The sequence below is a fragment of the Acartia tonsa genome, chromosome 9 (assembly GCF_053477335.1).
Source record: "Acartia tonsa isolate MP-2025a chromosome 9, ASM5347733v1, whole genome shotgun sequence".
NCBI lineage: Eukaryota > Metazoa > Arthropoda > Copepoda > Calanoida > Acartiidae > Acartia > Acartia tonsa.
In genome coordinates, this window is record NC_137268.1 from 16,240,588 (window position 1) to 16,268,469 (window position 27,882).

The window sequence follows — 27,882 nt, forward strand, 5'->3', positions numbered from 1 at the left end:
TGTCTATTGTCTTATCTCTGATATTCAGTATCATACACAAAATACAGTTTGAATTTAAAAATAAATAGAAAACTAAATTACAAGATAAAGGTTAAAAAAATAGTAAATAATAAAACAAAACAAAAACTATTTATACGACTAATAGTCAAGCAATATAAGAGCTGCTTTAAGTAGAAGACATACGTACAAATAGACTCTTATAAAGCAGCCACGCTATAAAGAATATAATATATAAGACATGAGGACGTACGGACCCACGGGAATTCTCTGATCATTTATCAGATATGCTACAAAAATCAAACATTAGACCATAAAACAACAAGTAAAAATTTTCTTATATACTTCAACATATAAGATAATCTTTAAGCAAGTAATTAATTTTTTCGTCAATTTGACTTTAGTATAGCAATTGATTGTAAATTTATGTTTAAATAAAAATAATTTACTTTAATTTTGAAAGGGCTAATAGGACATAAAATAAAAAAATGACAGGGTTATTGCATCATAAGAAATATTTTGCCTCAAATTTTTGCCAGATTTTATTTATTAATGAGTGAATAAGGAATATGAGGCAAAATAATTTTCTTCAGATGCCGATTCATTGCCCTTCTCAAAATGATAAAGGTATATGTGTAGCTAAAGTTATATGTCTATACCCTGTCAAAAAATGTTGGAATTCTATCGATATAAAATTTAAAGGGTTGATTTGATAAAGACACATTTTTTTGACAGGGTACTCATCAATTTGAAGAACATTCAGTTTAAATCTTTAAATTTTGACAATCAGAAATTACATTAGTTTTTTGTGCTTCTTGTTTTATTGATAATTTATTAAGTAACACAGCTTCTCTAAAACTAGTGTTTGTATGTAGAACGTTAAAAGTTGATGTTATAACATAGAATAGATACTTTTGATACTAATGGAGATATTAATGACAAATGTGAGAGACTTTTTAAAAGCGGAAAGAGATTAATATACTGTAATAGCTGCGCTTCTTAACGATATAAGATTAAAGTTTAGAGAAACATTTATACAGAATTTATAATTTTTATGATTAAACGAAGCTTGTTTAGGTATTAAAGAAAAAAATTTATATTACATGAATTAACTCAAAATGTCTCAAAAATTAAAAAATTAAATTCTTTTGCTAATATTTTTATTTTTCTCTTTTATCTAAAAATATTTTTTTAATCTGAATAAAATAGTTCTTGAGCAAAATAAATTCTATTTCAAATAACTACAAAAAAATTAAATATTTTCTTTATAATTTAATTTATTTTTGTTCTATATTAATCTATACTTTGATTTACATCTTCTTACATTTTTTACATACTTTGATTACTCTTATAGGGTAAAAATATTTTAATATCATACAATAATTAAAATTGACACATTACCTTATTTAAATGTTTCATAATTATTGTTTCATATTTGCAAAAAAAGCAAATTTATCACTTACAATTTTTTGTGAAGATTTGTTTTGCTGTCTTTAGACCTTTGAGTCTGTATATCTTTGTTTCTGTTGCATGGATCGTATGCTCCACCTCGAGCGCTTCACACTTTCTCGTTTCCTAAATGATAAAGGTAGTGCAATTAAAGGATGTTTCAAAGGCCCAGGAAGAGTTGGAGAGGACGTTCACGCTTTTTATTTCGATGTGGATAAAACGAGGGGTTTTATGAGGTGAAAGGGGGATAACCTAATGCATAAAAATTTTGTGGCGGGTAAAATTAGGGGCTTTAAAGTTTCTGGGGTTAAACACCACCACCATAGGACGTCTATGGATGGGTGGGATATTAGACTCGAAATGATTCTGGTTGGCTCAAGAACTTAAAAATTTTACAGAAATCATAATGCTAGGTTTAGAACCAATAGGACAATTCTAACATTTCGTTACGGATTGACGAATTTACTGACTGAATATTAAAATATACGCTTTTAAAAATACTTTAATGTACCCTTCTATTTGGCATATGAACTTTGTTATGTATGATTTAACGTTATTCAAGGTTTTTTCCAAAAATGCGTAAAATTCGGAGAAAATCAATGAATTTTAGGTGGAAAACGTCGTGAGGAAATATTGTATGAATTACATACATTTGTATTTGGTAAAAAAATACATGTTTTCAAAAGGAATAATAAGATAGAAAATAATCCCATATTTAGTAAGTAGGGAAGGGACGGTTGGCTGTAAATTGTACTCGTACCCAAAGTTTGGGGAAAATTATTGAATCTTGGTTGGTACTTTTCTAATAATAGTTTCATTCTACAGAAGGGATAATATTGTTTATCACAATTGGTACTGTATATTTTCTTATACCATTGTCTTATCCCTTAAGATCCCTGACAATGACATAAAAAGAAGATATTTGAATACAAAAAATTATTTTGCTAAACAAATCTTCAAAAAAAACTCTCATTCTTTGATTTTATTTTTAACAAATCAAGACCAATAAATGTAAAGCCATTGGTAGCTTTTGAAACGAAGACAACCAGCTATTGAAAATAAAAATAAATTTTTTATCAGTCTAGAATGCTAGGGGGTTGCTGAACTTCCTCTCCCCTTCCCAGTCCCTTTAAGTTTCTTCGCTACTATTGGACCGCTGGACGATATTGTGTTTGTTGTAAATCTAGAAATATCTTTCAGTGAATTACATGAGTAAAAGACATAAATATGTAAGTTTTTCACAAATATAGGGATAATTTATTTTCAATTTTGATGGGCTCATATTTCCTTTTGGGGGTAAAAATTGGCTTAAAACCACCTCAGGCTAGTAGATATATTTCCTGAAGAGTAGAGCACATTTGTTCAAAATTACTGAGATCTTAAGCTAGAGACAGACAGAAGGACGAACATACATCTTTCTACTTTGTATTATAGGTGTGATATTGTTTATTCTAAATGATGTATTAACACAGTTAGCTTGTACAACCCATTCAATATTTAATAAAGGTAAGGATACTTTTAAAACGGATAAAACTAACCTATACCCCTATATTTGTGAAGTTTCGAGATTATTGGATAATGTATTGAGAAATATTTTGTATTTATCCACAAATAATGACAACATTTTCTCTGCAGGAAATTTTAAGGAAGGGTGGTTTATTGCCATAATACTCCCCCCCCCAAAAAAAAAAAAAAATTATTTACCCACTTTCACAAAAAAAAATTCTTTTATTTTGTAATTAAATTAAATTATTTGTGGGGGGGTATTTTGATTTTTAGTTTAGATCTTGTTAGGTTAGGTCATATTGGATAATGCATAGTCCCATTGGGTTTCATCATGAATGAAATAGGAATAAAATATTGGAAAAAATAGGGATCAATGCTTGATAGGCATTTAAGGGAAATATTTTTTAATTTATCCTCAAAAATTTTAAGTAATTTTTTTATCAAGAGATCATATTTTTTTTTGTACCGATTAAGCTATTCTTTAATAAAAGTTGTATATTAATATATATGTAGAAAAACAAGGATGACAACATCCATAAAAGCGAAGCACTGAAACGGTAGGACAAACGGACACTAACACTTGTATAGTGTCAGAACTGAATAATCAGAATATAAATGTATAAATGTCGAAGCAAAATTGTAAGTAAAATTTTGAAAAACTGCTTGATACAGAATAATGTTTATGGACATACTTACATTTTTAGGACTTGATCATAGAGTTGCTTCGCTTATAATATTGTACTTTGTTGTCCCAGGAATCAGTATACCAAAAATCAGATCAATCGGATTATTAGATCACATAAAAATTTGTTGTTAAAAAAGTAAAAAAATCAACATGTTTAAAATGGACGTACGGACATTCTTGTAATGATTATAGAGTAGCTACGCTTTCTAAATCGTATCTAACTACTACAGGAACCACCATGCAAAGTTTGAAATCAATAGAACAATTCTAACATGCCTAAATTAGCGAAAAAAGCTATCCGTGACGGACGGACGGACCGACCCTAATTATAGAAAAGCTTCGCTTTTAAAAATAATCATTGATTTATTACTCCCCCACCCCCAAAAAATAATACCTAGAGCGCCCTTGACATACATTCTTATATTATATAATCAAACTTATTGAAACTTTTCTAAATATTTCAATTCAACAACAAACATAAACTTTTTTTGACAGCCATATTTTTAAAAATGTTTTTCTGTTAAAAAAATTAGAATGATAGTTGGAATTTCCATAAATGGGTGACTTTAAACCTCGAAAGAGATCATTTAATACTATGTTTTACCTGGTATTTGGCCACACTGTGGACACTTCTCCTGATAACAATATATTACCAGGTATCTAGCCACACTGTGGACACCTCTCCTGATAACTATATATTACCTGCCAGGTGGTATCTGGCCACACTGTGGACATCTCTCCTGATAACTAAATATATTACCTGCCAGGCATAGGCGTCCAAGGGGGGGGGTAATGGGCCATTTGGCACCCCCAAACGATTTTGGGGGTGCCGTAGGCACCCCCAAAATTTTGTGAACAATACCCCCCCCAAAAAAAAATTACCCCTACCTTGGGGGTGCCGTAGGCACCCCCAACGATTTTGGGGGGAGTATTTACCCCCCCCAAACCATTTTGGGGGGGGTAATTACCCCCCCCAAAATAAATGTTCTTTAAAAAAAAATTTTTGGAGGGGTATTTACCCCCCCAAATTGAATGTTCTTTAAAAAAAAATTTTACTGAAAATTGTTAATTGTTGTTAAAATCACAATTTTCTTTAGTTTCTCTCTCTTTTTATTGTATTTTACATAATTTGCATCGTGGCAACGCCCCTTAAGGGGCAATTCGTCGTATTTTTAAAATGGCTTTTGATAGTTTATTTTAGGATAGGTTATATTGGTTTAGGTGATTGCCCCACATGGTTAAGCAATTGGCCCCCCGCAGGGGCTAGAAATAGGAGAGAAGCTTGTGTGAAAAAAACGAAGAAACGCCCCTTAAAGAGCGTTGCCACAAAAGGGACTATACCCCAATATAGTCCAACCAGTTAAAACAGTTCTTAACCATGATAACAAAAAATTTAATAGTTTGATCATGTTTTATTTGCTTGGGCCTTTATAAGGGCTAAAACCATCCCGGGGATCTATGATGTAATTGTAAAGCACTGAAGATTCCATAAAATAGATACCTAACTAAATTAAATATTTCATTAAATAATGAAAAAGAATTTCTATAGGCGATTTCTTTTGGGAGGATGTCAGGGTGTCTCAAAACTAGTTATAAAACTTACCAGGACCTATAAGACGCTTCACTTTAAAGTATAATCATATTGGTTCATTGGTTAGTGAGTTAATTATTGTATTTTTATGTTCTAAAGAATGAGATACTACTATCTATAATACAAAGTAGAACGATGTCTGTCCATCTGTCTGTCTGTCTGTCCGTCTGTCTGTCCGTCTGAAGCTTAAGATCTCAGTAACCACTAAACCGATTGGGCTCTACTCTTCAGGGAATATACCTACTGGTCCTGTGATGGTTTTAAGCTATTTTCTTGGGGGTGGGACACCCCAAACCCCCCAAAAAAATGAAAAATACCCCCCCAAAAAAATTTTTTTTTTTTATTTTTCTTTTTAAATCTAAAATACAAAAAATTAGGTTGATCAAACCTCTTGGGGCAAAGCCCCTAGAGGCTAGGGGCGAAGCCGCTATTATATTTAAATAGTAGTGGCGCCCTTAGCATCTAAGAACTCGTGTTTTCTAAAGGGTAAAAAGGGAGGAGAAAAATAGCCTAAAACCACTCAAAGGATTGACCTATAAAAGTGTGGAACCATCATGGGATCTATGTGAAGCTTTCCTAAAAAGGAGAACTCAGTATTAAAAGTAATGAAATCTGAAGCTATAGTCAAATAAACCTTACTTACTACTTTATGTTATAGGATAGTACTTATTAACTTAATAGATTAGGTAGGTGCTTTTTTTACATAATTAAATTACCCCCCCCAAAAATTTTACCCCCGGGGTAAATTAGTTTGGGGGGGGTAATTACCCCCCCCCAACAGATTTGGGGGGAGTATTTACCCCCCCCAACAGACTTTAGGGGGGGTAATTACCCCCCCCAATCAAATTTTACCCCCGGGGTAAAAATTTTGGGGGGGGTAAAAAAAAATTTCGGCGCGCTTCGCGCGCCATTTTACCCCCCCCAAACACGAATTACCCCCCCCCCTAAAATTTTTTACCCCCCCCAAAAAAAAAAGCTTGGACGCCCCTGCTGCCAGGTGGTATCTGGCCACACTGTGGACACCTCTCCTGATAACTAAATATATTACCTGCCAGGTGGTATCTGGCCACACTGTGGACATCTCTCCTGATAACTAAATATATTACCTGCAAGGTGGTATCAAGCCACACTGTGGACACCTCTCCTGATAACTATATATTACCTGGTATCTGGCCACACTGTGGACACCTCTCCTGATAACAATATATTACCAGGTATCTGGCCACACTGTGGACACCTCTCCTGATAACAATATATTACCAGGTATCTGGCCACACTGTGGACACCTCTCCTGATAACTATATATTACTTGGTATCTGGCCACACTGTGGACACCTCTCCTGATAACAATATATTACCAGGTATCTGGCCACACTGTGGACACCTCTCCTGATAACAATATATTACCAGGTATCTAGCCACACTGTGGACACCTCTCCTGATAACAATATATTACCAGGTATCTGGCCACACTGTGGACACCTCTCCTGATAACAATATATTACCAGGTATCTAGCCACACTGTGGACACCTCTCCTGATAACAATATATTACCAGGTATCTGGCCACACTGTGGACACCTCTCCTGATAACTATATATTACCTGGTATCTAGCCACACTGTGGACACCTCTCCTGATAACTATATATTACCTGGTATTTGGCCACACTGTGGACACCTCTCCTGATAACTATATATTACCTGCCAGGTGGTATCTGGCCACACTGTGGACACCTCTCCTGATAACTAAATATATTACCTGCCAGGTGGTATCTGGCCACACTGTGGACATCTCTCCTGATAACTAAATATATTACCTGCCAAGTGGTATCAAACCACACTGTGGACACCTCTCCTGATAACTATATATTACCTGGTATCTGGCCACACTGTGGACACCTCTCCTGATAACTAAATATATTACCTGCCAGGTGGTATCTGGCCACACTGTGGACACCTCTCCTGGTAGCATGCCATCTCTCCCATCTCTATGAGCCTGCAGTTCAAACAAGGAAGAGCTCCTGGCATTCCACTAAAAGAATAGAAATAAAATTTAGATATTATTGTAGCAAAGCAGCTCTTTAGGTTTCCATGTATGTTTGTAATGTAGATAATTCACTTCCAATTCACAAATTTTCACTCCCTAAATTTTCCTTTCTCTTTTCAAACTCTATCTCTTGTCCATCTTTTAGTCTATTTCTGTTTAATAAAGTTACATGTATTGATTGATTCCTAAAATATATTTATAAAAATAATATCAATCAAGAATGACAACATCCATTAGTAGCGAAGCTCAAAAAGCATAAATGGATATCAGAAAAAAAAATTAGCTATAGAACAGTTTCTTTTAAAAAAAACTTTAAACTTGATAATCACGAAACCTTTTAAATCACAAAAACTTAAAAATCTAGAAATCGATCTAGCACCACAATTAATTGACAAATCTTAATGAAACTTAGTGAAAATTTGTAGAAGATAAACTTACTTAATCTCTGAAAATTTCAGCCGTCTATCTTGAAAAGGAGTCAAGTAAATCAAGAATACTTGAATACCCAAACCAATAAGGAAATCTCAATGAAACTTAATGTAAATATGAAGAATCTTAACATATTCAATCCCTAAAAAATTTTAGCTGTCATTCTTGAAAAGAAATTCATAAAATCACAAAAACCTAAAAATGTAGGATTCGATCTAGTACCCCAATTATTAGGGTAATCTTGATGAAACTATATATGTTGATATATGTAGGATGTGAACTTGTTTAATCCCTAAATTTCAGCTGTCTATCTTGAATAGGAGCCGAGCAAATTACATTTCCCCCATTTGGTGTCTAACGGACAGACACTCAGACGACACTCAGACGAACAGACGGACATTTCGAATTATAGAGTAGCTTCCCTAATAATAAAAATACCTATATATATATATTAAAATTATTAGAATTTGATTACATCAGCGATGTATTTATAAATATTTTTTAGAAATATGATAAAATATTAAGCTTAGGTAATGATATAGTAACAGAAATTTTTATCTCGCTAATTGCCGAACTGATGTGATTCTCCTTTTCTGAGAAGCTTCTTTTAAGTTCATTAAAAGTTTAAAACTATTTTAGGATAACGTACCTGAACCTTAGCAACAAAAATCGGCACTTAAAAAAAATCTTAAATTGATTCTAGATACTTCTAGGGGCATATTCGCTTGTAGTATATAAAACGAGGAGCTAGTTGAAAGAATTTTTATTAAAAGATGTTGCTAGGTTGTATTGAGAACAAAGAAAGAGAAAGAAAAATAATTTTTATTTGATATTTCTATAGACGACTTCTATACAATTTACTTATGTCTTCTGTGAAATCATTGAGCTTTTTGAATGATGACAAGCAAATTTAGGGTCTGATTTTATACAGTCTATATTCTGCACTTTCTTTTAGAAGTTTTACAAAATGAACAAAATCTATTAACTCCAATTCAATTGTCAAGACCTTTCCTTGATTCCTTATATCATGAAATTTTCCAATATAAGAGGAGGGGGTTTCTGTGCTCGAATAGGCACTTTGATGGAAACTTTTCCTAGGCTATTATCGTACTTATAAAATTTCATAATCAGCTTATAGTGCCTATATAAAAATGATGTGATAAAATACAAATACCCAATGATATACATTTTACTATTTGTCAATTAAAATGCTGGTCTATCATTGGTGATATGTAGTTACTATAGGCTGCTCCATAAGAGAGCATAAATTCAAAAAAAGCACGTATTCTTTGTGATTGTGAATAGAACATTTTTGCACTGACGACAATTATATTTATTAAAAAGTTTAATAAAAATCAATAATAGAATAATACATTTAATTGTTTTTAAATTTGAATAGTTGCGCAGCTACTCTATAACTAACTCTTTCTTTTTGTGAAATTCAATTCAATTTTCTATGAAATATGTAGTGGTAAGACAATGGACACTAAATTAATGTATATCTAAATAATGATAAATAATTTGGTACAAAAAGTTTGTATATTGCTAGTTTGAACCAAGATTTAATAAAAGTAGCCAAAGAATGAGAGAACGCGGTAATAAAACTTTGGGCACCAGTACGATTTACAGTCCCCTTTCTCTCTACTAACTTGTGTCTGTCTGTCAGTGTGTAACTTCGTCACCAAATTTTCTTGTTTTTAATACTTAAAGTTTATTCACGTCTATTCTATAGATTTTTTAATTTATAAACTTCCTGCTTTTCTTAAAATAACAGTTTACTGTTCTTTTTCGCTTAAACTATTGTTAACATTAAACACTGCGCTTCATATGAACATAATTGTTCTTTGTAAAATCACAAATAATATATAGGCCTATTGTTATTAAGGCTTTTATTTTACATTTAGACAAACCCTTGCGCTTGAAAAACTTTTAAATCATGGTCAATACAAATATTTTTAAAAGTGAACCTTTCTTACAGTTAGGGTTATTTCTTCCGTCAGTCTGTCCGTAATTGTTAGATCTTATAGTTAATTTGAGCATGTTAGAGTTGTCCTATTGATGTCAAACTTATCATAATCAATTCTGTAACAGTTTATACAATTTGTACAATTTAGTAAGCTTAGTATTCTTAAAATCATTAGTCCGTATGTACACAATAAATATTATGATTGCTTAGCTTTTAGGAAAACAATATTTTAAATGAAATAATTATCATGATGATTTCTGGGACTATAAAGCCAAATCTAGTCTTAATACAGGGTGAGTCAGAAAAAACTGAGTTTTTCGATTTTCAGAAACAACCAGAAGAAATACAGAAAATATAATTATATGTCCTTGTTCTCTGTACAAAAGCACATTAAACTTGTAAAAGGTGTTTTTCATTATCTCTAAAAATGTGGCCTCTATGATAGGTGTATGGTGTCAAAAAATGCCTTGTGTGAAAAATGTTGATCAAGAAAAATTAAAATAACTCATCTATTTTGTATAAAAAAAAATCTTAAAATTTCAATATTTATTTAGAAAAAGGTCTAAGAAAAGTACTTTAATGAGTTTTAAAGGTGAAATGCTTTTTGGCTCCTCACACAAGCATTTTTAGAATACTGCAATTTGTCATTTTTTCATATTTCTTGATTGTGATGCATGTGGTTTAAAAGAATCTTCTATATTAACGTAGCTTATAGTAAAAAGAAAAAAAACCTTTTTATTTGACAAAAAAATTTCTCTTAGGATAAAATAGATATCAAGGTTTGAATTTTTAAAATAAAAATGCCTTTTAGAAACCCCACCCTATTTAAATGAAGTTATTATGATGGATTATAACACACAAGTATAATTTGTCAAAAGGGGGCGGAGATTTTGGAGATTAAATCCAGTCTTGCACCAAATATAGAGGAAATTCAGGGGGAGAGGTGAAGAATTTAGGTAACAAGATGAAATATTTCCGGTCATGAGCTGGTTTTTCGGTCGTGGGGTATTAAATCTTAACAACAGATTACAACAAAACGTTTGATTTATAATGTTATAATTTAATTTAAATAAATTGTATTTTTAAGATGTTAAATATTTACAATTTGTTGAATAAAAATTCTAATAATCAAAAAATATGTTTGTTTATCTTTTTAGAATAGTAGACATTTTTATTATAAATAAATCTACCTAAAAAGTACAAAATAATGGCCGAAAAAGTCATCACACACACTTTTTGAAATCTTTATGCTCTAAAAAGTGCCGTTGTTTTCAGAGATATTCAAAAACACCTTTTCTAAGTTTAATGTATATTTTTATAGAGAACAAGAACCTATAATTGTTTTTTCAATATTCCTACTGGTTGTATCAGAAAATCGTAAAACTCAGTTTTTTCTGACTCACCCTGTATATAATTAAGTTTCAATATATAATGTTAGATATTAATGCGCTGTAATTCAATGGAGATGTTTGCTTTGGACGTCTGATTTATAGAGCTTTGCTTTAATTGATGTTTCCATCCTTGTTTAAAGTTTACTTTGCATTTTTTTTTAGAGAAAATGGAATAATTTGTACATTTTTAGTGTAGAGTAGTGCGTAACAAAAGAATGGAAATTTTACTTGGATATTTATTTTTGTATCTAAGACGTCTTTTTAAATTATCAAACATTTTAATTAAAAGAGCACTATAAATAGTATTCTGAAAGCAGTCAAAAAAGCAGCTAAAGTTTTCTAAGATTATCTAATGTAAAAATTGATCGGTTCAGTGGTTAGCGAGACTTTAACGGAAAAAACAGAAGACAATTTACTTCTTTATTTAATACTATCGGCTACACCGCTGGCATCTAGGAGCTCTGTATTCCAAGTAGCTAGTAAGGAAAGTAGAAAAATACCCTAAAACCAAATTTAGATATAAAAATTGAATTTCTTTAAGGACTTATAAAAATATTCCAAAAAAATGGACAACTCAATCGGATCAGTAGTTATCGAAATCTTAAGCTACAGACAAAAAATGTACTACTTTATGTAATACTAGCGGCTTCGCCCCTAGCCTCTAGGGGCTTTGCTCCATGAGGTATAATTACATTTTGTTATTACCTGGAGATCCCCCACTCCACCACTATTTTAAATAATTTTTAAAAAATGGCGGGGGATTTTTTTTTTGGGGTAGTTGATGGTGTCCCACCCCTCAAGAAAATAGCCTAAAGCCACCACAGGATCAGTAGGTATATTCCCTGAAGAGTAGAATCCGATCGGTTCAGTGGTTACCGAGATCTTAAGGGACAGACAGACGGACAGACATCATTCTACTTTGTATTATAGAAAATAAGATGATAATATATAAACAATTTATAAACGAGTAAATCTAATTTATAAGCAGGAAAATATTTGATCATCAATTGTATTCACTGTCAGGGAGTAAGGAAGGGGACAATGGGCAATTAATTCAATTTAAGAGTTTTCGCTGAAAAGCAATGAAAACCAGATTTATCCAAAAAATTTGACCAAAATTGTAAGGGGATCATGGTAATATAATTTAGAACAAAATTAGTTCTAAGAAAAAAATCATTCCCATATAAACAACCCCTTAAATAGTGGATGTAAATATTCATTTATTTCCCTGGTATCTCATTTATATCCCTGGTATGATTTTAGAAGATTTTTAATTTTTTTTGGAAGATTTTATAATTTTTATTAATTACTAAAAGAAAGAAAAATTATACCAGGGAAATAAATGAAATTTAAAAACCAAAATTAAACCACATTTTACTAGCATAAAAATGAGTTTTTGTTTAAATGAGAATGATATTCCTGTCCAGTTTTTTGTTTAGGAATGAATATTTCTTACCCTCGTGAATAAATGATGACCTATCGGTCCATCATTTATTCCCTCGAGTAAGAAATATTCATTCCTAAACAAAAAACTGGATAGGAATACCCCATTCACTTGAAAATTAAATTACCAATACATCACAATGTAGTAAACATTCTGTAATTAATCACTAGAAAAATCGTGTTTAGAACTTTGTCAACCCTTCTCATATATTTTTAACTGCAAACTAAATTCAAGGGGATCTTAGATTGTGTAATACATAAATATCACAGTAGAGTTTCTTTTTATGAAAAGCCATTTTCTTGGGGAAAAAAATTTGTTAAAACCAGCCATCTTTTCTGTCTGCTATATTCAAAACTAACTCAGCTAGTTAGCGGGGCATTGATGCGCTAGTACCCAAATTCAATCAGAACTTGCTGAATTCGTGCACATTCCCTTTAAGCCAGTACCCACAGTCTGAAACTCTTAAAAATTGAAAATTCGATCCATTGTCCCCTCCCTTACTCCCTGATTCACTGTTCTGGGTGTTTAATTATAGACGTAACAGTGTCATTACTAAGTATCTTAGGGGATAAGACAATGGACGGTAAACTAACGTACACCTATAATTTTAATAAAACAAGAATGACAACATCCATAAAAGCAAAGCTCTGAAAAGGTAGGACAAACGATCATTAACACTTGTATATTGTCAGAACTAAATAATCAGAATATAAATGTATAAAAGTCTAACGAAACAAAATTGTAAGTAAATCTAATTAATGAAACACTGCTTAAATACCAGATATTGTTTAAGGACATACTTACGCTTTTCGGACTTGATTATAGAGATGTTTCGCTTATAACAATGTACTTTGCTGTCCTAGGAATCAGTATTCCAAAAATCAGACCAATCGGATAATTTTATCACATACAAATTTGATGTTAAAAAAGTTGAAAAGCAACATATTTAAAATTGACGTCCGGACTTTCTGGTAACGATTATAGAGTTGCTTCGCTTTCTAACTCTCGTACTTAACTGATATATGAATCAGCATGCAAAGTTTGAAATCGATAGGACAATTCTAACATGCCTAAATTAACGAAAAGAGCTATCCGTTACGTACGAACGGACGGACCGACCCTAATTATAGAAAAGCTTCGCCTTTAAAAAGACATACAGACATACATAAATATTAAGTAGAAGCACCATAGTAATGAAAAGAAAAAGGACATCTTAAGGGGTTTAAGATAATGGACGGTAAAGAAAGGTACACCCCCAATGATGATAAACAAAATTGCCATTTCTTTAGATGAGATTTATTGAAATATGTTGATAACTAATAGTTTGTACAACCTAATCAAGATTGGATAGTTTGTAGCATGACCGAAAATCCGACGGAACATAAAGTTGTATCATAAATGCTATTTGGTAAGGGCTATCTTACTATAAATTGTCGGTCTATCATTCATAGCAGATGAGAAAATCCCATATCACCTTAGCGTCATGGACATAATACGAACGAAGAAAATAGACGTAATTTATACTGAAGCGTTACAGACAGACGTACAGTTAGATAAATAGAGTAAATAATAACAAATATTAAAATTAACGAAACCTTGTAAATTAAACTAGTTAAACGGTGTTACTAAGTAACATACGAATAAACAAAGGGCGGACATGTGGACATACAAAGTTATTTAGTAGCTGTGCTATCGTCATTAAAAAAGTAAAAAAGTACTTAAACTTAAACTTAAACATATATTCATTTATGTGTAACACAATGTATGGTGTAATTGAATATAAATCTTATTTATATCCTACCCAAACAAAATGTAATTTTAGGTATATTCATGTTTTGGAAGCGTTGTAACTCATAAATTCATCTTATATGACGGTTTGTCTTAATTTCCTTTAGACTTTTATTTAGGGGGGGGGGGGTATATTGGATTGAAAATAAAAGAGGTCCTTCTCAGTTGTTAGCTAAAATACTTTGGGAATCTTATCAAACATGCGGTATCTAAAGGGTGTTAAAAAAATAACCGATCGCTTACAATTTGAACCACCATAAGTACTTAAAATCTTGGAGATAGACCCCATAATGCTTAAAGTTTTTGATGGGGCATGTAAAGACCTTTCTTTAGACACCTTAACAAGGTTTCTAACTCAATCTATGCCAATTTGACATAAAAAAGACAGGTCTTTCTTTTTTATGCCAAATTTGCATAGTTAGAAACCTTGTTAAGGTGTCTAAAGAAAGGTCTTCACATGCCCCATCAAAAACTTCAAAAATTTTGGGGTCTATCTACAAGATTTTAAGTATTTATGGTGGTTCAAATTGTGAGCGATTGGTTTTTAAAAAGACAAATTTGTAATAAAATATGCACTTTCGGCGTAGGGCAAATTTCTCTGCAAGGGCTAGGTCTTTAGCTCTAGGGAGCTAGAAGGGAGAGTAGATTCAAAATTCAATATTGTTTTCTCATTGTCATTGCTTGGGCATGAATTGTATTATTTTTTATTAGTTTTGGACCAAAACTGTAAGGTTTATATTGAAACAAGGATGACAACATCCATAAGTAGCGAAGCACAAAATTTCGTGGATGGGACTGACAGTCATTGTTGTTGTTTTTTCAAACGACGGGAAATTTAATTTTGATATCTTTAAATGAAAAAATTTTGAAAATCGATTAATAAACACCAAAGATATGGGGGAAAATGTAAAAAAATATAATAATAGCCAAAAACCTGCAAAAAGGCAGTCTGACCGTCATTGTTGATTTCTTCAAATGACCGGAAATTTAATTTTTATATCTTTAACTGAAAAATTTTTGAAAATCGGTCCATAAACACCAAAGATATGGGAGAAAATGTAAAAATATAAAAATAGCCAAAAACCTGCAAAAAGGCAGTCTGACCGTCATTGTTGTTTTTTTCAAACGATGAGAAATTTAATTTTGATATCTTTAACTGAAAAAAGTTTGAAAATCGGACCATAAACACCAAAGATATGGGGGAAAATGTAAAAAATATAAAAATAGCCAAAAACCTGCAAAAAGGCAGTCTGACCGTCATTGTTGTTTTCTTTAAACGACGAAAAATTTAATTTTGATATATCTAACTGAAAAAATTTTGAAAATCGGACCATAAACACCAAAGATATGAGGAAAAATGTGGAAAATAAAAAAATAGCCTAAAACCTGCTAAAAAGCCGTCCGACCGCCATTGATGTTTTATAGTTAATTGTGCTCCTTAATGATGGGAATGTTGTCAAAAAATTTCAGCTTTCTATCTTTTATAGGGGCTGAGTAAATCCCATTTCCCCCATAGCGTTACGGACTGACGGACGGACGGACTGACGGACGGACGGACTGACGGACGGACGGACAAAGCGAATTATAGAGTAGCTTCGCTACTAAAAAGTGAAGCTATTGGTTTTTATTTTAACACCCTTTAAACCTTTTTCCACCAATCATCAGAAGGGGTAATTTAGTATATCATCATTTTTCTTACAGATTATAGAATTTTCATGTTTTTTCTTAATCCAGTTATCCTTATACAAAAGTTGGAGGATGTCTGTCTTTCTCATAGATTTTCTATTCTTTTGTCTGTCTGTCCCTGTCTGTCTGTCTGTCCCTGTCTGTCTGTCTGTCCCTGTCTGTCTGTCCCTGTCTGTCTGTCCCTGTCTGTCTGTCCCTGTCTGTCTTTCCCTGTCTGTCTGTCCCTGTCTGTCTGTCCCTGTCTGTCTGTCCCTGTCTGTCTGTCCCTGTCTGTCTGTCCTTGTCTGTCTGTCCCTGTCTGTCTATAACGGAAGACCGATATGACTCTTATTTACAGAGAAGCTTTTTATTTATCCCTATGATGAAGTAACAGGATGTTTGTCTGTCTGTCTGACAATAACTAACTTTATTTGTCTGACTGTTTTTACTTAAGGATCTCGATAATCGCTGAACCGATATGGTTCTCATTTACACATTATTTTTATATTTTATTTTTAAATCTAAAATAAAATTGGGTTATCAAATTCAACTCCCCCCCCCCCTTAACCTCCCCAAGTGCCCCTAGATGCCGCTAGCAAAACTAAAAAATTGTAGCCGTTTGTATAATCCATAACGTCTATAAGTCTGTAATGGAAAAACATAATGAAACCTCAATTAAAATAACTATTTTATTGTTTGTTTTATTCCATATCAATGTTTCATGTATAAGATTAATAATATAATGCTACACAAAAAAGTAATTATAATGCTCTTATAGCTGCTGCTGACTCTTAATTCTTTATAATTCTGTCTTAATATGCAACTTCTTATAAGTAGCGAGGCTACTATATATCTAACATTTTCTCTATATTTTTGTCATTCAAAATACAGGTATGAATTTGAAAAAAAAACTGTGATTATGAAAGTCAATTTACTGTGTTTATGACAGTCAATTTACTGTGTTTATGACAGTTAATTTACTGTGTTTGTGGCTGTCAATTTTCTGTGTTTATGACAGTCAGTTTACTGTGTTTATGACAGTCAATTTACTGTGTTTGTGGCCGTCAATTTACTGTGTTTATGACAGTTAATTCACTGTGTTTATGACAGTCAATTTACTGTGTTTATGACAGTCAGTTTACTGTGTTTATGACAGTTAATTTACTGTGTTTGTGGCTGTCAATTTTCTGTGTTTATGACAGTCAATTTACTGTGTTTGTGGCCGTCAATTTACTGTGTTTATGACAGTTAATTTACTGTGTTTATGACAGTAGGTTGAGAAACTTTTGATAGTCGTAAAAGTGCCATGTACCTAAATAATAAATATTTTAAAGAATAATAAAGTGTCCAATAAATAATAAACAAGATTATCTATTCTGTAGATTAAAATTATTGGTGAGGATTTCAATCAATATTTAAGTTCCCACATATGTTAAGCCAACGTGTTTATAAAAGTTTGGGGACCAGTATAATTTGCAGATCCATATCCCCTCCCTTCCTGGTAATATTAAATTACCTAAAGCTGATACTAAAAATCTTCCTAAATCTAATTTTTAATAACACTATTTGATTTAATTGTCTTAGTTTTTTAATTATCTATTCTTAAGTGTAATTCTTATTAATACTGTTTTTTAAGTAACATTTATTAGGAAAATTATTAATCCTTTGTTTATTAGTGTTTTTTCTTTTTATATAGTCAAGTATTTCAATATCCATAAGTAGTAAAGATCAGGAATTTGAACCAACAACAAGCTTTTATAATAATGATGGTACTATCAAGTTTTCTTGGACTTGGGGTATTATATATTTAATTTAATATAATTTTGGGTGCATTGAAAGTTTTTTGAAACGAGGGATTACCATATTTGAGTCAGGTTTACACTTACAGCTGATTTTAAATTTCTAAAAAGTTCATTTCCCTGAGGGGCTAACATGCAGCATCCATGCGGCTGTCGACCCTGGTAAAAATTGTACTTACTCGCTATTTTCTTTGAAAAGACTGTTACTGATGGCGACACTATATCCCGCCCCACCGGGGCCCAGGGGTTGGGTCAACTGCCCATCCTCCATCTCAATAAACTCTTCTTTTCTAAAACAGAAAATTAATCAATTGAATTAATGGCTATCATCCTGCACTTGAATGCATATAATGTTTTTTAAAACTTGTTGGACTTAAAGGTGAGTTTTCTCTTGGGAGAGTGGAAATACTTTCTAACCCCCCCCCCCCCCTCCTCAAGTTAGAGTAATTGTAATTCTTTGGCCCAAACTAAGCACAACTCATTACTATGCACAGTTAGAACCTCCAGACATAAGTCGTGTAATTAAAGGGTTAGTTTTCAAAAGGGTGTTCGACCCTATAATCATGGGGCATAATAATCAAGATTTAGTTCAGAGATACAACGAATAAGATCTCGTGGTGTATTCCATTCTATATAGGCTATCCCTTAAGATCCCTGATAATTAATAGAAAGGAAAAATCCAATAAAAAAAATTATTTTCTTTGTATAAGATATCAAAACCACACCTAGACCTAAACAAAGAATTTGGTATGTTTGTTTAATAGGGCAATCAAGATACTAATTGAATGTATTTATTAAGTAAACATGCTCTTTTTCTGGTTATGACATCTAATATATAATATTTACTAGCAAAGCTACTCTATAATCATAATACTCGTAGGTCCGTGCGTCATATTTTATGGAATACTAGCGGCTTCGCCCCCATCCTCTAGGGGCTTTTTTCCCCAAGAGGTATAATTACATCTTCTATTACCTACCCAGCTGAAAAAAAATGCGAATAAAAAAATGAAGGGATTTTTTTTGTTTTTTGGGGGGTTGGGGGTGTCCCACACCCAAGAAAATAGCCTAAAACCACCAAAGGACCAGTAGGTATATTCCCTGAAGAGTAGAATCCGATCGGTTCAGTGGTTACCGAGATCTTAAGGGACAGACGGACAGCAAGACAGAAAGACGGAAAGACATCATTGTACTTTGTATTATAGATATGATCGATTGTTCTACAACTCATTATATTTGTAGGTTTTTTTTTAGTAGATTCATTTTTCCTATCCATCTTTTAATTTCGTATTTCGAGATAATCAAGATTCGCCACTTATGGATGTTGTCATCCTTGTTATATACACTCTCTAATGTTGGTACGGGTTTAACCTATATCTATTTTGCTTTAATAATTGGGGGGAAGGGCGGAGGAAGCCTTTATTGACTTTGTGCAATTAAGTACTAAAGTAGTATTACCATCCCCCACATTTTTTTTGTTTATAAACTTTATTGAAAGTTTAGAAACGATTGGCCTAGCCGTTTACGAGATCTTAGACGGATATCATGATACTAAGTATAAAGGATATTATAAAACTGCTCAAAACCAGCGGAAAATACGTTTCTTTGACAGATAAAAACAGATGAAAATCAAATTTTGAAAAAATATTCTTGCAATTTAAAGTTGAAGTGTGCCAGCTAAGCATATATCAATATTATATCTTTTTAGCAGCGCAGCTATTCTAGAATTAGGGCATAAATTTACGTCTGTCATTTTGTGCGTCACTGATAGTTAATAGCATCGTATTGTGTTGACTAATCTATATCACTTAAACGAGTTAGTTCTTAATGTTTGAGAAGCTTAATAGTATGAGGCTATTTTGTTTTAAAAGCAACGCTTTTCTATAATTGAAGTCGGGCCGTCCGTCTGGAACGGTTAGCTCTTTTCGTTAATTTAGACATGTTAGAATTCTCCTCTCCATTTCAAACCTTACACTATGATTCATTTAACAATTAGGAACTAATATAAAGAGTAATAATAACTCTATAATCGTTACCAGAAAGTCCGTTCGTCCGTTTAAATCACGCTGATGTTTTTCTCTTTTATATTTAATGTATATTGTCATTCTTGTTTTCCTATGAATTTTATTATTCTCAAAACTTTACAAAACTTACTTAAAAATAGAAGTCACAAAAGAAGATGTACTGAATTTTAGTTTCCGAAGGTGTACCTAGCTTCCGCCTCCTACCTCTATATTTGCTACTAGCTAAAAAAGCTTCAAACTTCCAAAAAAATCTAAATTTAAAAAGATTGAAATTTTGAATGTATAATGTATAAATCGTTTATACATTATATCGCTTTTACCTTTGACCGGAGTAGCTGAAAATAGCGTTTGCAATAATTAGGTTATCTGCTGTACAACTTTAGAAATTAGGGAAGAAATAGGCAATCCATTTTCAGCACATCCAAAAGAAAGATATATATATTTAGAAAGAGTCATTTTATATATTTTTATTTGACATAATTTTTGAAAAAATCACACATTTTTAGTAGCGAAGCTACTCTATAATTCACTATGTCCGTCCGTCCGTCCGTCAGTCAGTCCGTCCGTCCGTCCGTCCGTAACGCTATGGGGGAAATGGGATTTACTCAGCTCCTATAAAAGATAGGATTCTGAAATTTATTGACAACATTCCAATCATTAAGGAGCACAATTAACTATAAAACATCAATGGCGGTCGGACGGCTTTTTAGCAGGTTTTAGGCTATTTTTTAATTTTGCACATTTTCCCCCATATCTTTGGTGTTTATGGTCCGATTTTCAAAATTTTTTCAGTTAAAGATATCAAAATTAAATTTTCCGTCGTTTGGAGAAAACAATAATGACGGTCAGACTGCCTTTTTGCAGGTTTTTGGCTATTTTTATATTTTTTACATTTTCTCCCATATCTTTGGTGTTTATGATCCGATTTTCAAAATTTTTTCAGTTATACATATCAAAATCAAATTTCACATTGTTTGAAGAAAACAACTATGACAGTCAGACTGCCTTTTTGCAGGTTTTTGGCTATTTTATATTTTTTACATTTTCCCCCATATCTTTGGTGTTTTTAGTCCGATTTTCAAAATTTTTTAAGTTAAAAATATCAAAATTAAATTTTCCGTCGTTTGGAGAAAACAATAATGACGGTCAGACTGCCTTTTTGCAGGTTTCTGGCTATTTTTATATTTTTTACATTTTCCCACATATCTTTGGTGTTTATGATCCGATTTTCAAAATTTTTTCAGTTATACATATCAAAATCAAACTTCACATTGTTTGAAGAAAACAACTATGACAGTCAGACTGCATTTTTGCAGGTTTTTGGCTATTTTATATTTTTTACATTTTCCCCCATATCTTTGGTGTTTTTAGTCCGATTTTCAAAATTTTTTCAGTTAAAAATATCAAAATTAAATTTTCCGTCGTTTGGAGAAAACAATAATGACGGTCAGACTGCCTTTTTGCAGGTTTCTGGCTATTTTTATATTTTTTACATTTTCCCACATATCTTTGGTGTTTTTAGTCCGATTTTCAATTTTTTTTCAGTTAAAGATATCAAAATTATATTTCACGTCGTTTGAAGAAACAACCATGACGGTCAGTCCCATCCACAAAATTTTGTGCTTCGCTACGTATGGATGTTGTCATCCTTGTTTACTATATAAAAGACTAGTGACTGCGCTCCTAGCATCTAAAAGCTCTGGAATCAAAGGAGTAAGGAAAGTAGGAAAATAGCCTAGATATATAAAACAGCCTAAAACAGAGACCTATAAAAGGCTTCATTGTAAAGGAAACCATATTGGTTCAGCGGTTACGAAGATTCTTCGCTACAGACAAAAAAGCTTAATACTTTATATAATAGGATAATTTTAAATTTTTAAAAGATAAACCATAATCAGTCCGTTAATTTATGTATTTTAAAATTGTTCGTTCAAATTCAAACTTTGTATGATAGTTATTAGAGCTATTTGGTAATCGAGACTCTCCTAAAACGTTACCAAAAGATTGTATGTTCAATAGTACATTTTGAACTTCACATAATCAATATATATTTTTACTTAGATGGTGCACCAGATTTTCATGTAATAGTCGCAACTGGCTAAAATACCTTGTATAGTGCAAAAGATTCCTGTAATAATGTGATATTATGTTGAAAGCAAGCCAGAACATTAACAAGTTATCTTAGTCATTTTTATAGTGATTCCCAGACGATTGGGTATGAAAACTCCATAACTTTCATTCTTCATTTGATCGGTTTGAAAAGCTTCGCTTTAATTGTTACTGTTACCCTTGTTTTCAATAATAGCTGCAATAAATTGTACATTCTAATACTTATTACTTATCATTAACAATGACAATTTAAATTTTTGTCTAATAAACGTCTAGACAAAATTTTAAATGAATGTTTAATTCAGAATTAAAATGATTTACCTCAATTAAAAGTTTAAATCTTATAGATATAATTTGTTTAAATAATCATTTTGAAATATTTTTTTTTGGGGGGGGAATAAAATTAAATATGATATAAATGTTTTCTTAAGCCCCATCGAATTCCATTTTCATAATTATGGGCGGGCCGTTTGGCCGCCAGCAGTAATGGTCATTTACAGCAACATTTTACCGTGACCCTGACGTGATCTAAAAGAAAAATATTTTGAGGGGGGAAAGTTAGATTCCAGCAACATTTTACAGTGAACTTATATCCTTCCCAAAAATGCATTTTATCATACCTGCACATTCTGGCAATGCCACAACAGATGGCCCCAAAAACAAGGATTGCTAGGCCCCCTGAAAAAAAAAATTGGTATAATTTTATCTTGTATTTTTATCGATCTCTTTATTATAGCCGTTTTATCTGTTATATACTAAAGAGACTGTAAGTGCTTTAAAAATAAAAGAAGCGTTTTTTATTCCCATCCCTACTATAAAAAAAGTGGTTTCGTAGGACATCCGGAATAGCCATAAAATTTAGAAAAAAAAGCTTCGCTTTTAACAAACACTAACTTACCAAAACAAATTAGTAAAGGTGTAGGAACAAGACTGCCCTCCTGTTTCAGAGATCACAAGTTGCAAAAACAAAATTTTTGAATAACAAGGCAAGGATGCTTTACCCCACCCCAAAAATTGTGCTTCGTGCCTTATTTCAAATGATGTGAATTTAGAATTAACCAAAAAAGTGGTTTTAACACCTTGATCAAGCTTGGATGTCCTTGGAACAAGGGCAGTTTTATCCATAAGTATTGCAGCAATAACATGTAACCAAGCATCGTATGATGTCACATATTATGTAGAATTATGATGCTGTCTAAAATGGTGCAAAAAATGGGGACAAATTTCAAATTGTTTTGGCGTGTGACGTCATACCCCCATCTCTTTTCTAGGGGGTTTCTTTCCTCCTTCCCTTTTCTTTCCCCTCACTTGTGACGTAAATAAACAGCCCAGTCAAATCAATTTGAAATTTGTCCCCATTTTTTGCACCATTTTAGACAGCATCAGAATTATCAATCTAAGAATTGCCGCTACATCATCCAATAATAAGCTAGTATTTTTAAATGGAGACAAGTTATGGTTCATTTTAGCTGCAAATAAAAAAAATGGTTAATATATAGAAGGAAGAGACATATTGGTCAGGAAATTAAACTGGTACCCAAAGGTTAATAATTGAGCTCTGTTGGTTTAAAAACTTTGGGTACATTTAATCAATCTTGATTAGTTGGCTTCAAACTATGGTGTCCAAACGTTTACATCATTATTTTTATCTACAGAGGGAATAATTTTGTCTACAATTTCATTAAAATTTTTGTTTATTTAGCAACCAAAAAACGGCTTCCAGCAGCAGAAAAAGGCATACTTTTTGTACTTTCATAGTATAATTAATTGGAAATTTGGAATTTATATGCACAAGTAGTCATACGTCATAATAACGGCTAAAACAAGATTTCTAGAAGCATAGCAACTAGCAAATTAACTTTATTTTTTTGGCTTATTCTTAAAGCTACCAAAAATTTTCGTAAATTCTTATTGGATGTAACATGATATCTCTTTGTCTCTTCACTTTTTCTCTACAAAATCTAAATGGAAAATCGAAGGAAATCCCTCCCCCCCCCCCCCTTAATTCCCTCTAAAGATCTCTAGGGGTGGCCTCTCGCTAGTTAATAAAAAATAATTTTCTAAACAAGGACAATTATCTTTCTTACAAGGCATAATCAAAACTTTCAAGCAGTTCAGACTTTATGTCCATAGAAGGCTAAAACATCCTAACTTTCTTTTATCGGATTTGGCCATCTGTTAATTACAAAGAACTTCTTCGTCCTTGAGTTTTTTTGCTCTTAAATGCATTTTTTTAGTTTTATATGTTTTCAAATACGATTTAAGATTAAATCAAATTATATTAATTACTTTACGTAACAAAACTTAGTTTTTCCTTATGCGTGCTGCTGCAAATATATATTTGTGTCCAGGGCTCGGCAGTTTAATATTTCTTAGGAAGGCTTGGCTGCGCAATCGTTGTGGTTGGGAGTCAGGGGGTGGGATTTAAAGGAAAAAATTGGTACCCAAAGTGTTTAAAACATGATCAACATTGGGAATACAAATCTTTAGGGTGTTGTACAATCTCCAATATCCAAACTTTTTAATCAATAATCTTAATTTTGCATCCATTGTCTTATCCCTTTAGATCCCTGTATAATATTCAGGATGATTATAATTTCCTTTCTTTAATATCTAAGATGTTTTCCTTCTAACTTTTTTATATCAAAAAAAGATAGGGATCGGCAACCGTCATTTTTTTGGATGCACTTGCACTCTCTATTGTTAAAAAGCTTAAAAATATTTGCAACTGAAGCTAATGTTTTGTTTTCAGCCGCGATAAACATAGACATCATTTATTGGTCAGTTCGTCCAACCAGTAGGAGGGGAGAGAATGGTGGTATCGTTTTTTTTATCAAGCTACGAGTTATCTAGAGTACATGATAATCTGGTGTAAGATCCAAGTAATAATAAATCCATTATTGAATTCTTATTTCGTATCAGCCTTACTAAACTTGGACTGAATGAAGCTACTTATTTATAAAAGGCAGCTTTACATTTCTCACATTTCTGGCTGTAGCTGTGGCTGACGAAACCCGCTGAAAAATTCCTGAATTCAATTTACAATTTGTCACAAGAGGTTAGATTTTCACTTCATCAAAATAGAAAATTTTTAAAATGTTTGTATGTACTGTTATTTGGTGGTTGCCCTTAAAGTTTCTAGTGGACCAGTTGGATAGGGGGATATTTTCGTGTCTTTATGTATTACTTTAGTTAGGTTAGGTTACATTAAGTACAATATAGCCAGGCAATACTCCTATATTTCATTATAAAATATGGGGGGGGGGGGGGATTCTGTGCCCATCAAGCACTTTGAAGAAAAGCACTATTTATTGTTTGATTTAGTGTTGGTCAAAATTTAGTAAATACAAAGAAAGGTATTATTTGCAGGAAAGCTTTCACTATAATAATTTTGTTAAAAAGCATATGAATAAAAATTTCATAAAAGTAGTAAAGATTAAAAAGTGCAAAAACATTTTTACTAGTTTTTACTTTTATACTGTGACACATGGATAAATGGACGGACGGACTTACGGGCCTTTCCTAACTATATAGTAGCTGCGCAATAGAAAATATGATGAAAGGGGTAGTTTCACGAAAGGCATTTGAACTTAATTTAGTAAACCGCATATTTTTTCCTGGTTAATTGGTTAAACTACATCTATATGACATATATTTGAAAGAATTTCAATTTTCTACCACGTAGTTTTTAAAATATCAAGACTTGAAAATCTTCTTTTTAAATTGCATAAAATGAAATATTTGAAAGAATTTCAATTTTCTACCAGGTAGTTTTTAAAATATCAAGACTTGAAAATCGTCTTTTTGTGATATATGCAATTTAAAAAGACGATTTTCAAGTCTTGATATTTTAAAAACTACGTGGTAGAAAATTTAAATATAGTTAAAACCATTAACTAGCAAAAAATATGCGGTTCTCTAAATTAAGTTCAAATGCATTTCGTGAAACTACCCCTTTAATCAATTAGGTTTTAAATTGATTGCACAAATTTGAGAAGATAAAAGTAAATAATAAAGAGGTAAATACTAGGTAGTAAAAGCCGGGATCTTAGGAGATAAGACAATGAATGATAAAAAATTTATATACAACACCGATTATAATAAACTAATAAGCATTTCGTAGATTAAAATTATTAATGGAAAACCTTAAACTCTGCTAGTTTAAAAGACCTTATAAAAGTACCCAAAGTATAAAAGCCAAAAAATGACATTAAAAACATTAGGTAACAGTATATTTTACAATACAATGCCACCTCCCTCCATAAGTAAAGTAGTTTTAAAACAGAGTATTTAACATATAGTTATACTGAAATAAGATATACCAACAACATAAATAAAGAAAAATTTGTTTGGTGGTTGTCGTTTTAAGTTAAATCTAGCAACTCTACTTGATGCGAAAGGGGGGGTGTCAATAAAATTACCCCTCATTTTCATCCCCAATGTTCAAGGTTCTGAACCCTGTGCACGCCACTGCTTAAATTCTTATGAAATTGTGATCTTTCCTCTCTTGGTTCTAGGTATGTCCAGCTGGTTGGAAGGTTATTGGAATCTGTCATCTTTTATTTTTGGCTCTGTTTCTATCTTATTTATTTATTCAATTTAATCATTATTATAACTAGGGATGGGCCGGATATCTGGTCAACGTTCGATATCCGGCAAATTACCGGATATCTGGCATTAAAAATCAGCCGGATATCTGGTATCCGGATAGTTTGAATATCCGTTATCCGGCCAGATATTGAAAATTGCCGGATATCCGGCCAAACCGAATATTTGGCTCAACTCTAATTATAACTTTAAGTATTTTACTATCAATGTTAAGAATGGCGGGTTTGTTTTCCTTGCATCAAAGGGTTTCGCTTTGAGAAAAGATAGTAATTTCCATCCATACAAACACAGTTTTTAAAAATTGGGGTATGGACTGATTTTTCAGTTTTTAGTTTGGTATCACAGCCCCCAACAAACCCCCCCCCCCCCCCTTTATCCACCCCCACCCTAACCTGAAACCTTTTAAAGACAGATACTAAACTTCACTGAAATTGATGAATTGTTAGAGTTTGATTTGACCATTTATCTGTATTTTGAGTTGTGCTTTTATAGAATTTTGCATCCTTGTTAATAATTGTTCTATGTTTAAGCCAGCAGCCTATTATTGAATAATATGAATTCCTGTTTTGATATTGTTGAGTAATACAATCCAATCTTTGTTCTTACAGTTACATTTTTTTCTGAAAATAATTGTTATGTATAGTAAAATAGACAGTTTTTCGCAGATATTAATCTTATGATTTTTAAAATTCGTGGAAAATTGTTTGTAATATGATACTACACATGTTTCAGTATGACAAAGAACCGGTTCTAATTTAGTGGTTTTTAAGCCATACTGACATAGTTATTTATCGCATCGTAGTATAGACAGCTTTCAACGGATATTTGAAAAATTATGAGATTAAAACCAGATTCTAATCCAGCTGTTTGAAAGTTTTATTGGAAATAATCGTTTCGTTTACATCTAAATATGTATGAAAAGATTTAATAGTGTTCCTCGAAAATAGCCACAAAATCTGTAGCAATTTGTAAATTTTCAAATAAATACACTAGACTCATATTGTAATCAATACAAAACTTGTAAAAACTAGTGGCTTTGCCCCTAGATGTGATGTGATACAAGAGTGTGGAGGAGGGGGGGGGGGGGGTTGATACTTTTTCTTGTTTGAAGAATCTGTACTAATCGTCACTGACAAAAAAAAAATTAGATTGGTCCAGCAGTTTACACACCTATATGTGTCATTGGAAAATTTATCTGGTAGAAACCAATTTATAACTATAATTTGTAGTAGTATACATAAGTACACCTGATGCATGATAATAATCCTATTTATCAAGTAGTAAGGTTTTATTTGTATGTAGCTGAAATTTCAGTAGTTTGGACTGATTGAGTTCTATATTTTAGCAAAGCTTCATAAAGCTCCCAAGAAGGTTTTATCCAATTTTT

The 27,882-nt window shown here is 32.1% G+C and overlaps 1 protein-coding gene across 1 annotated transcript; it reads right to left on the reverse strand.

Moving 5' to 3' along the window:
- Positions 1-1,154: 1,154 nt before the first annotated feature.
- On the reverse strand, positions 1,155-27,117 carry LOC145328326 (uncharacterized). The gene is made up of 7 exons (XM_080171956.1): positions 27,057-27,117; positions 26,388-26,468; positions 22,786-22,823; positions 22,508-22,565; positions 17,937-18,047; positions 7,153-7,260; positions 1,155-1,572 (listed from the first exon to the last, which is right to left on the reverse strand). The coding sequence occupies exons 2-7, from the start codon at positions 26,441-26,443 to the stop codon at positions 1,491-1,493; spliced, it is 453 nt and encodes a 150-aa protein (XP_080028082.1). The 5' UTR covers positions 26,444-26,468; positions 27,057-27,117; the 3' UTR covers positions 1,155-1,490.
- Positions 27,118-27,882: the final 765 nt, after the last annotated feature.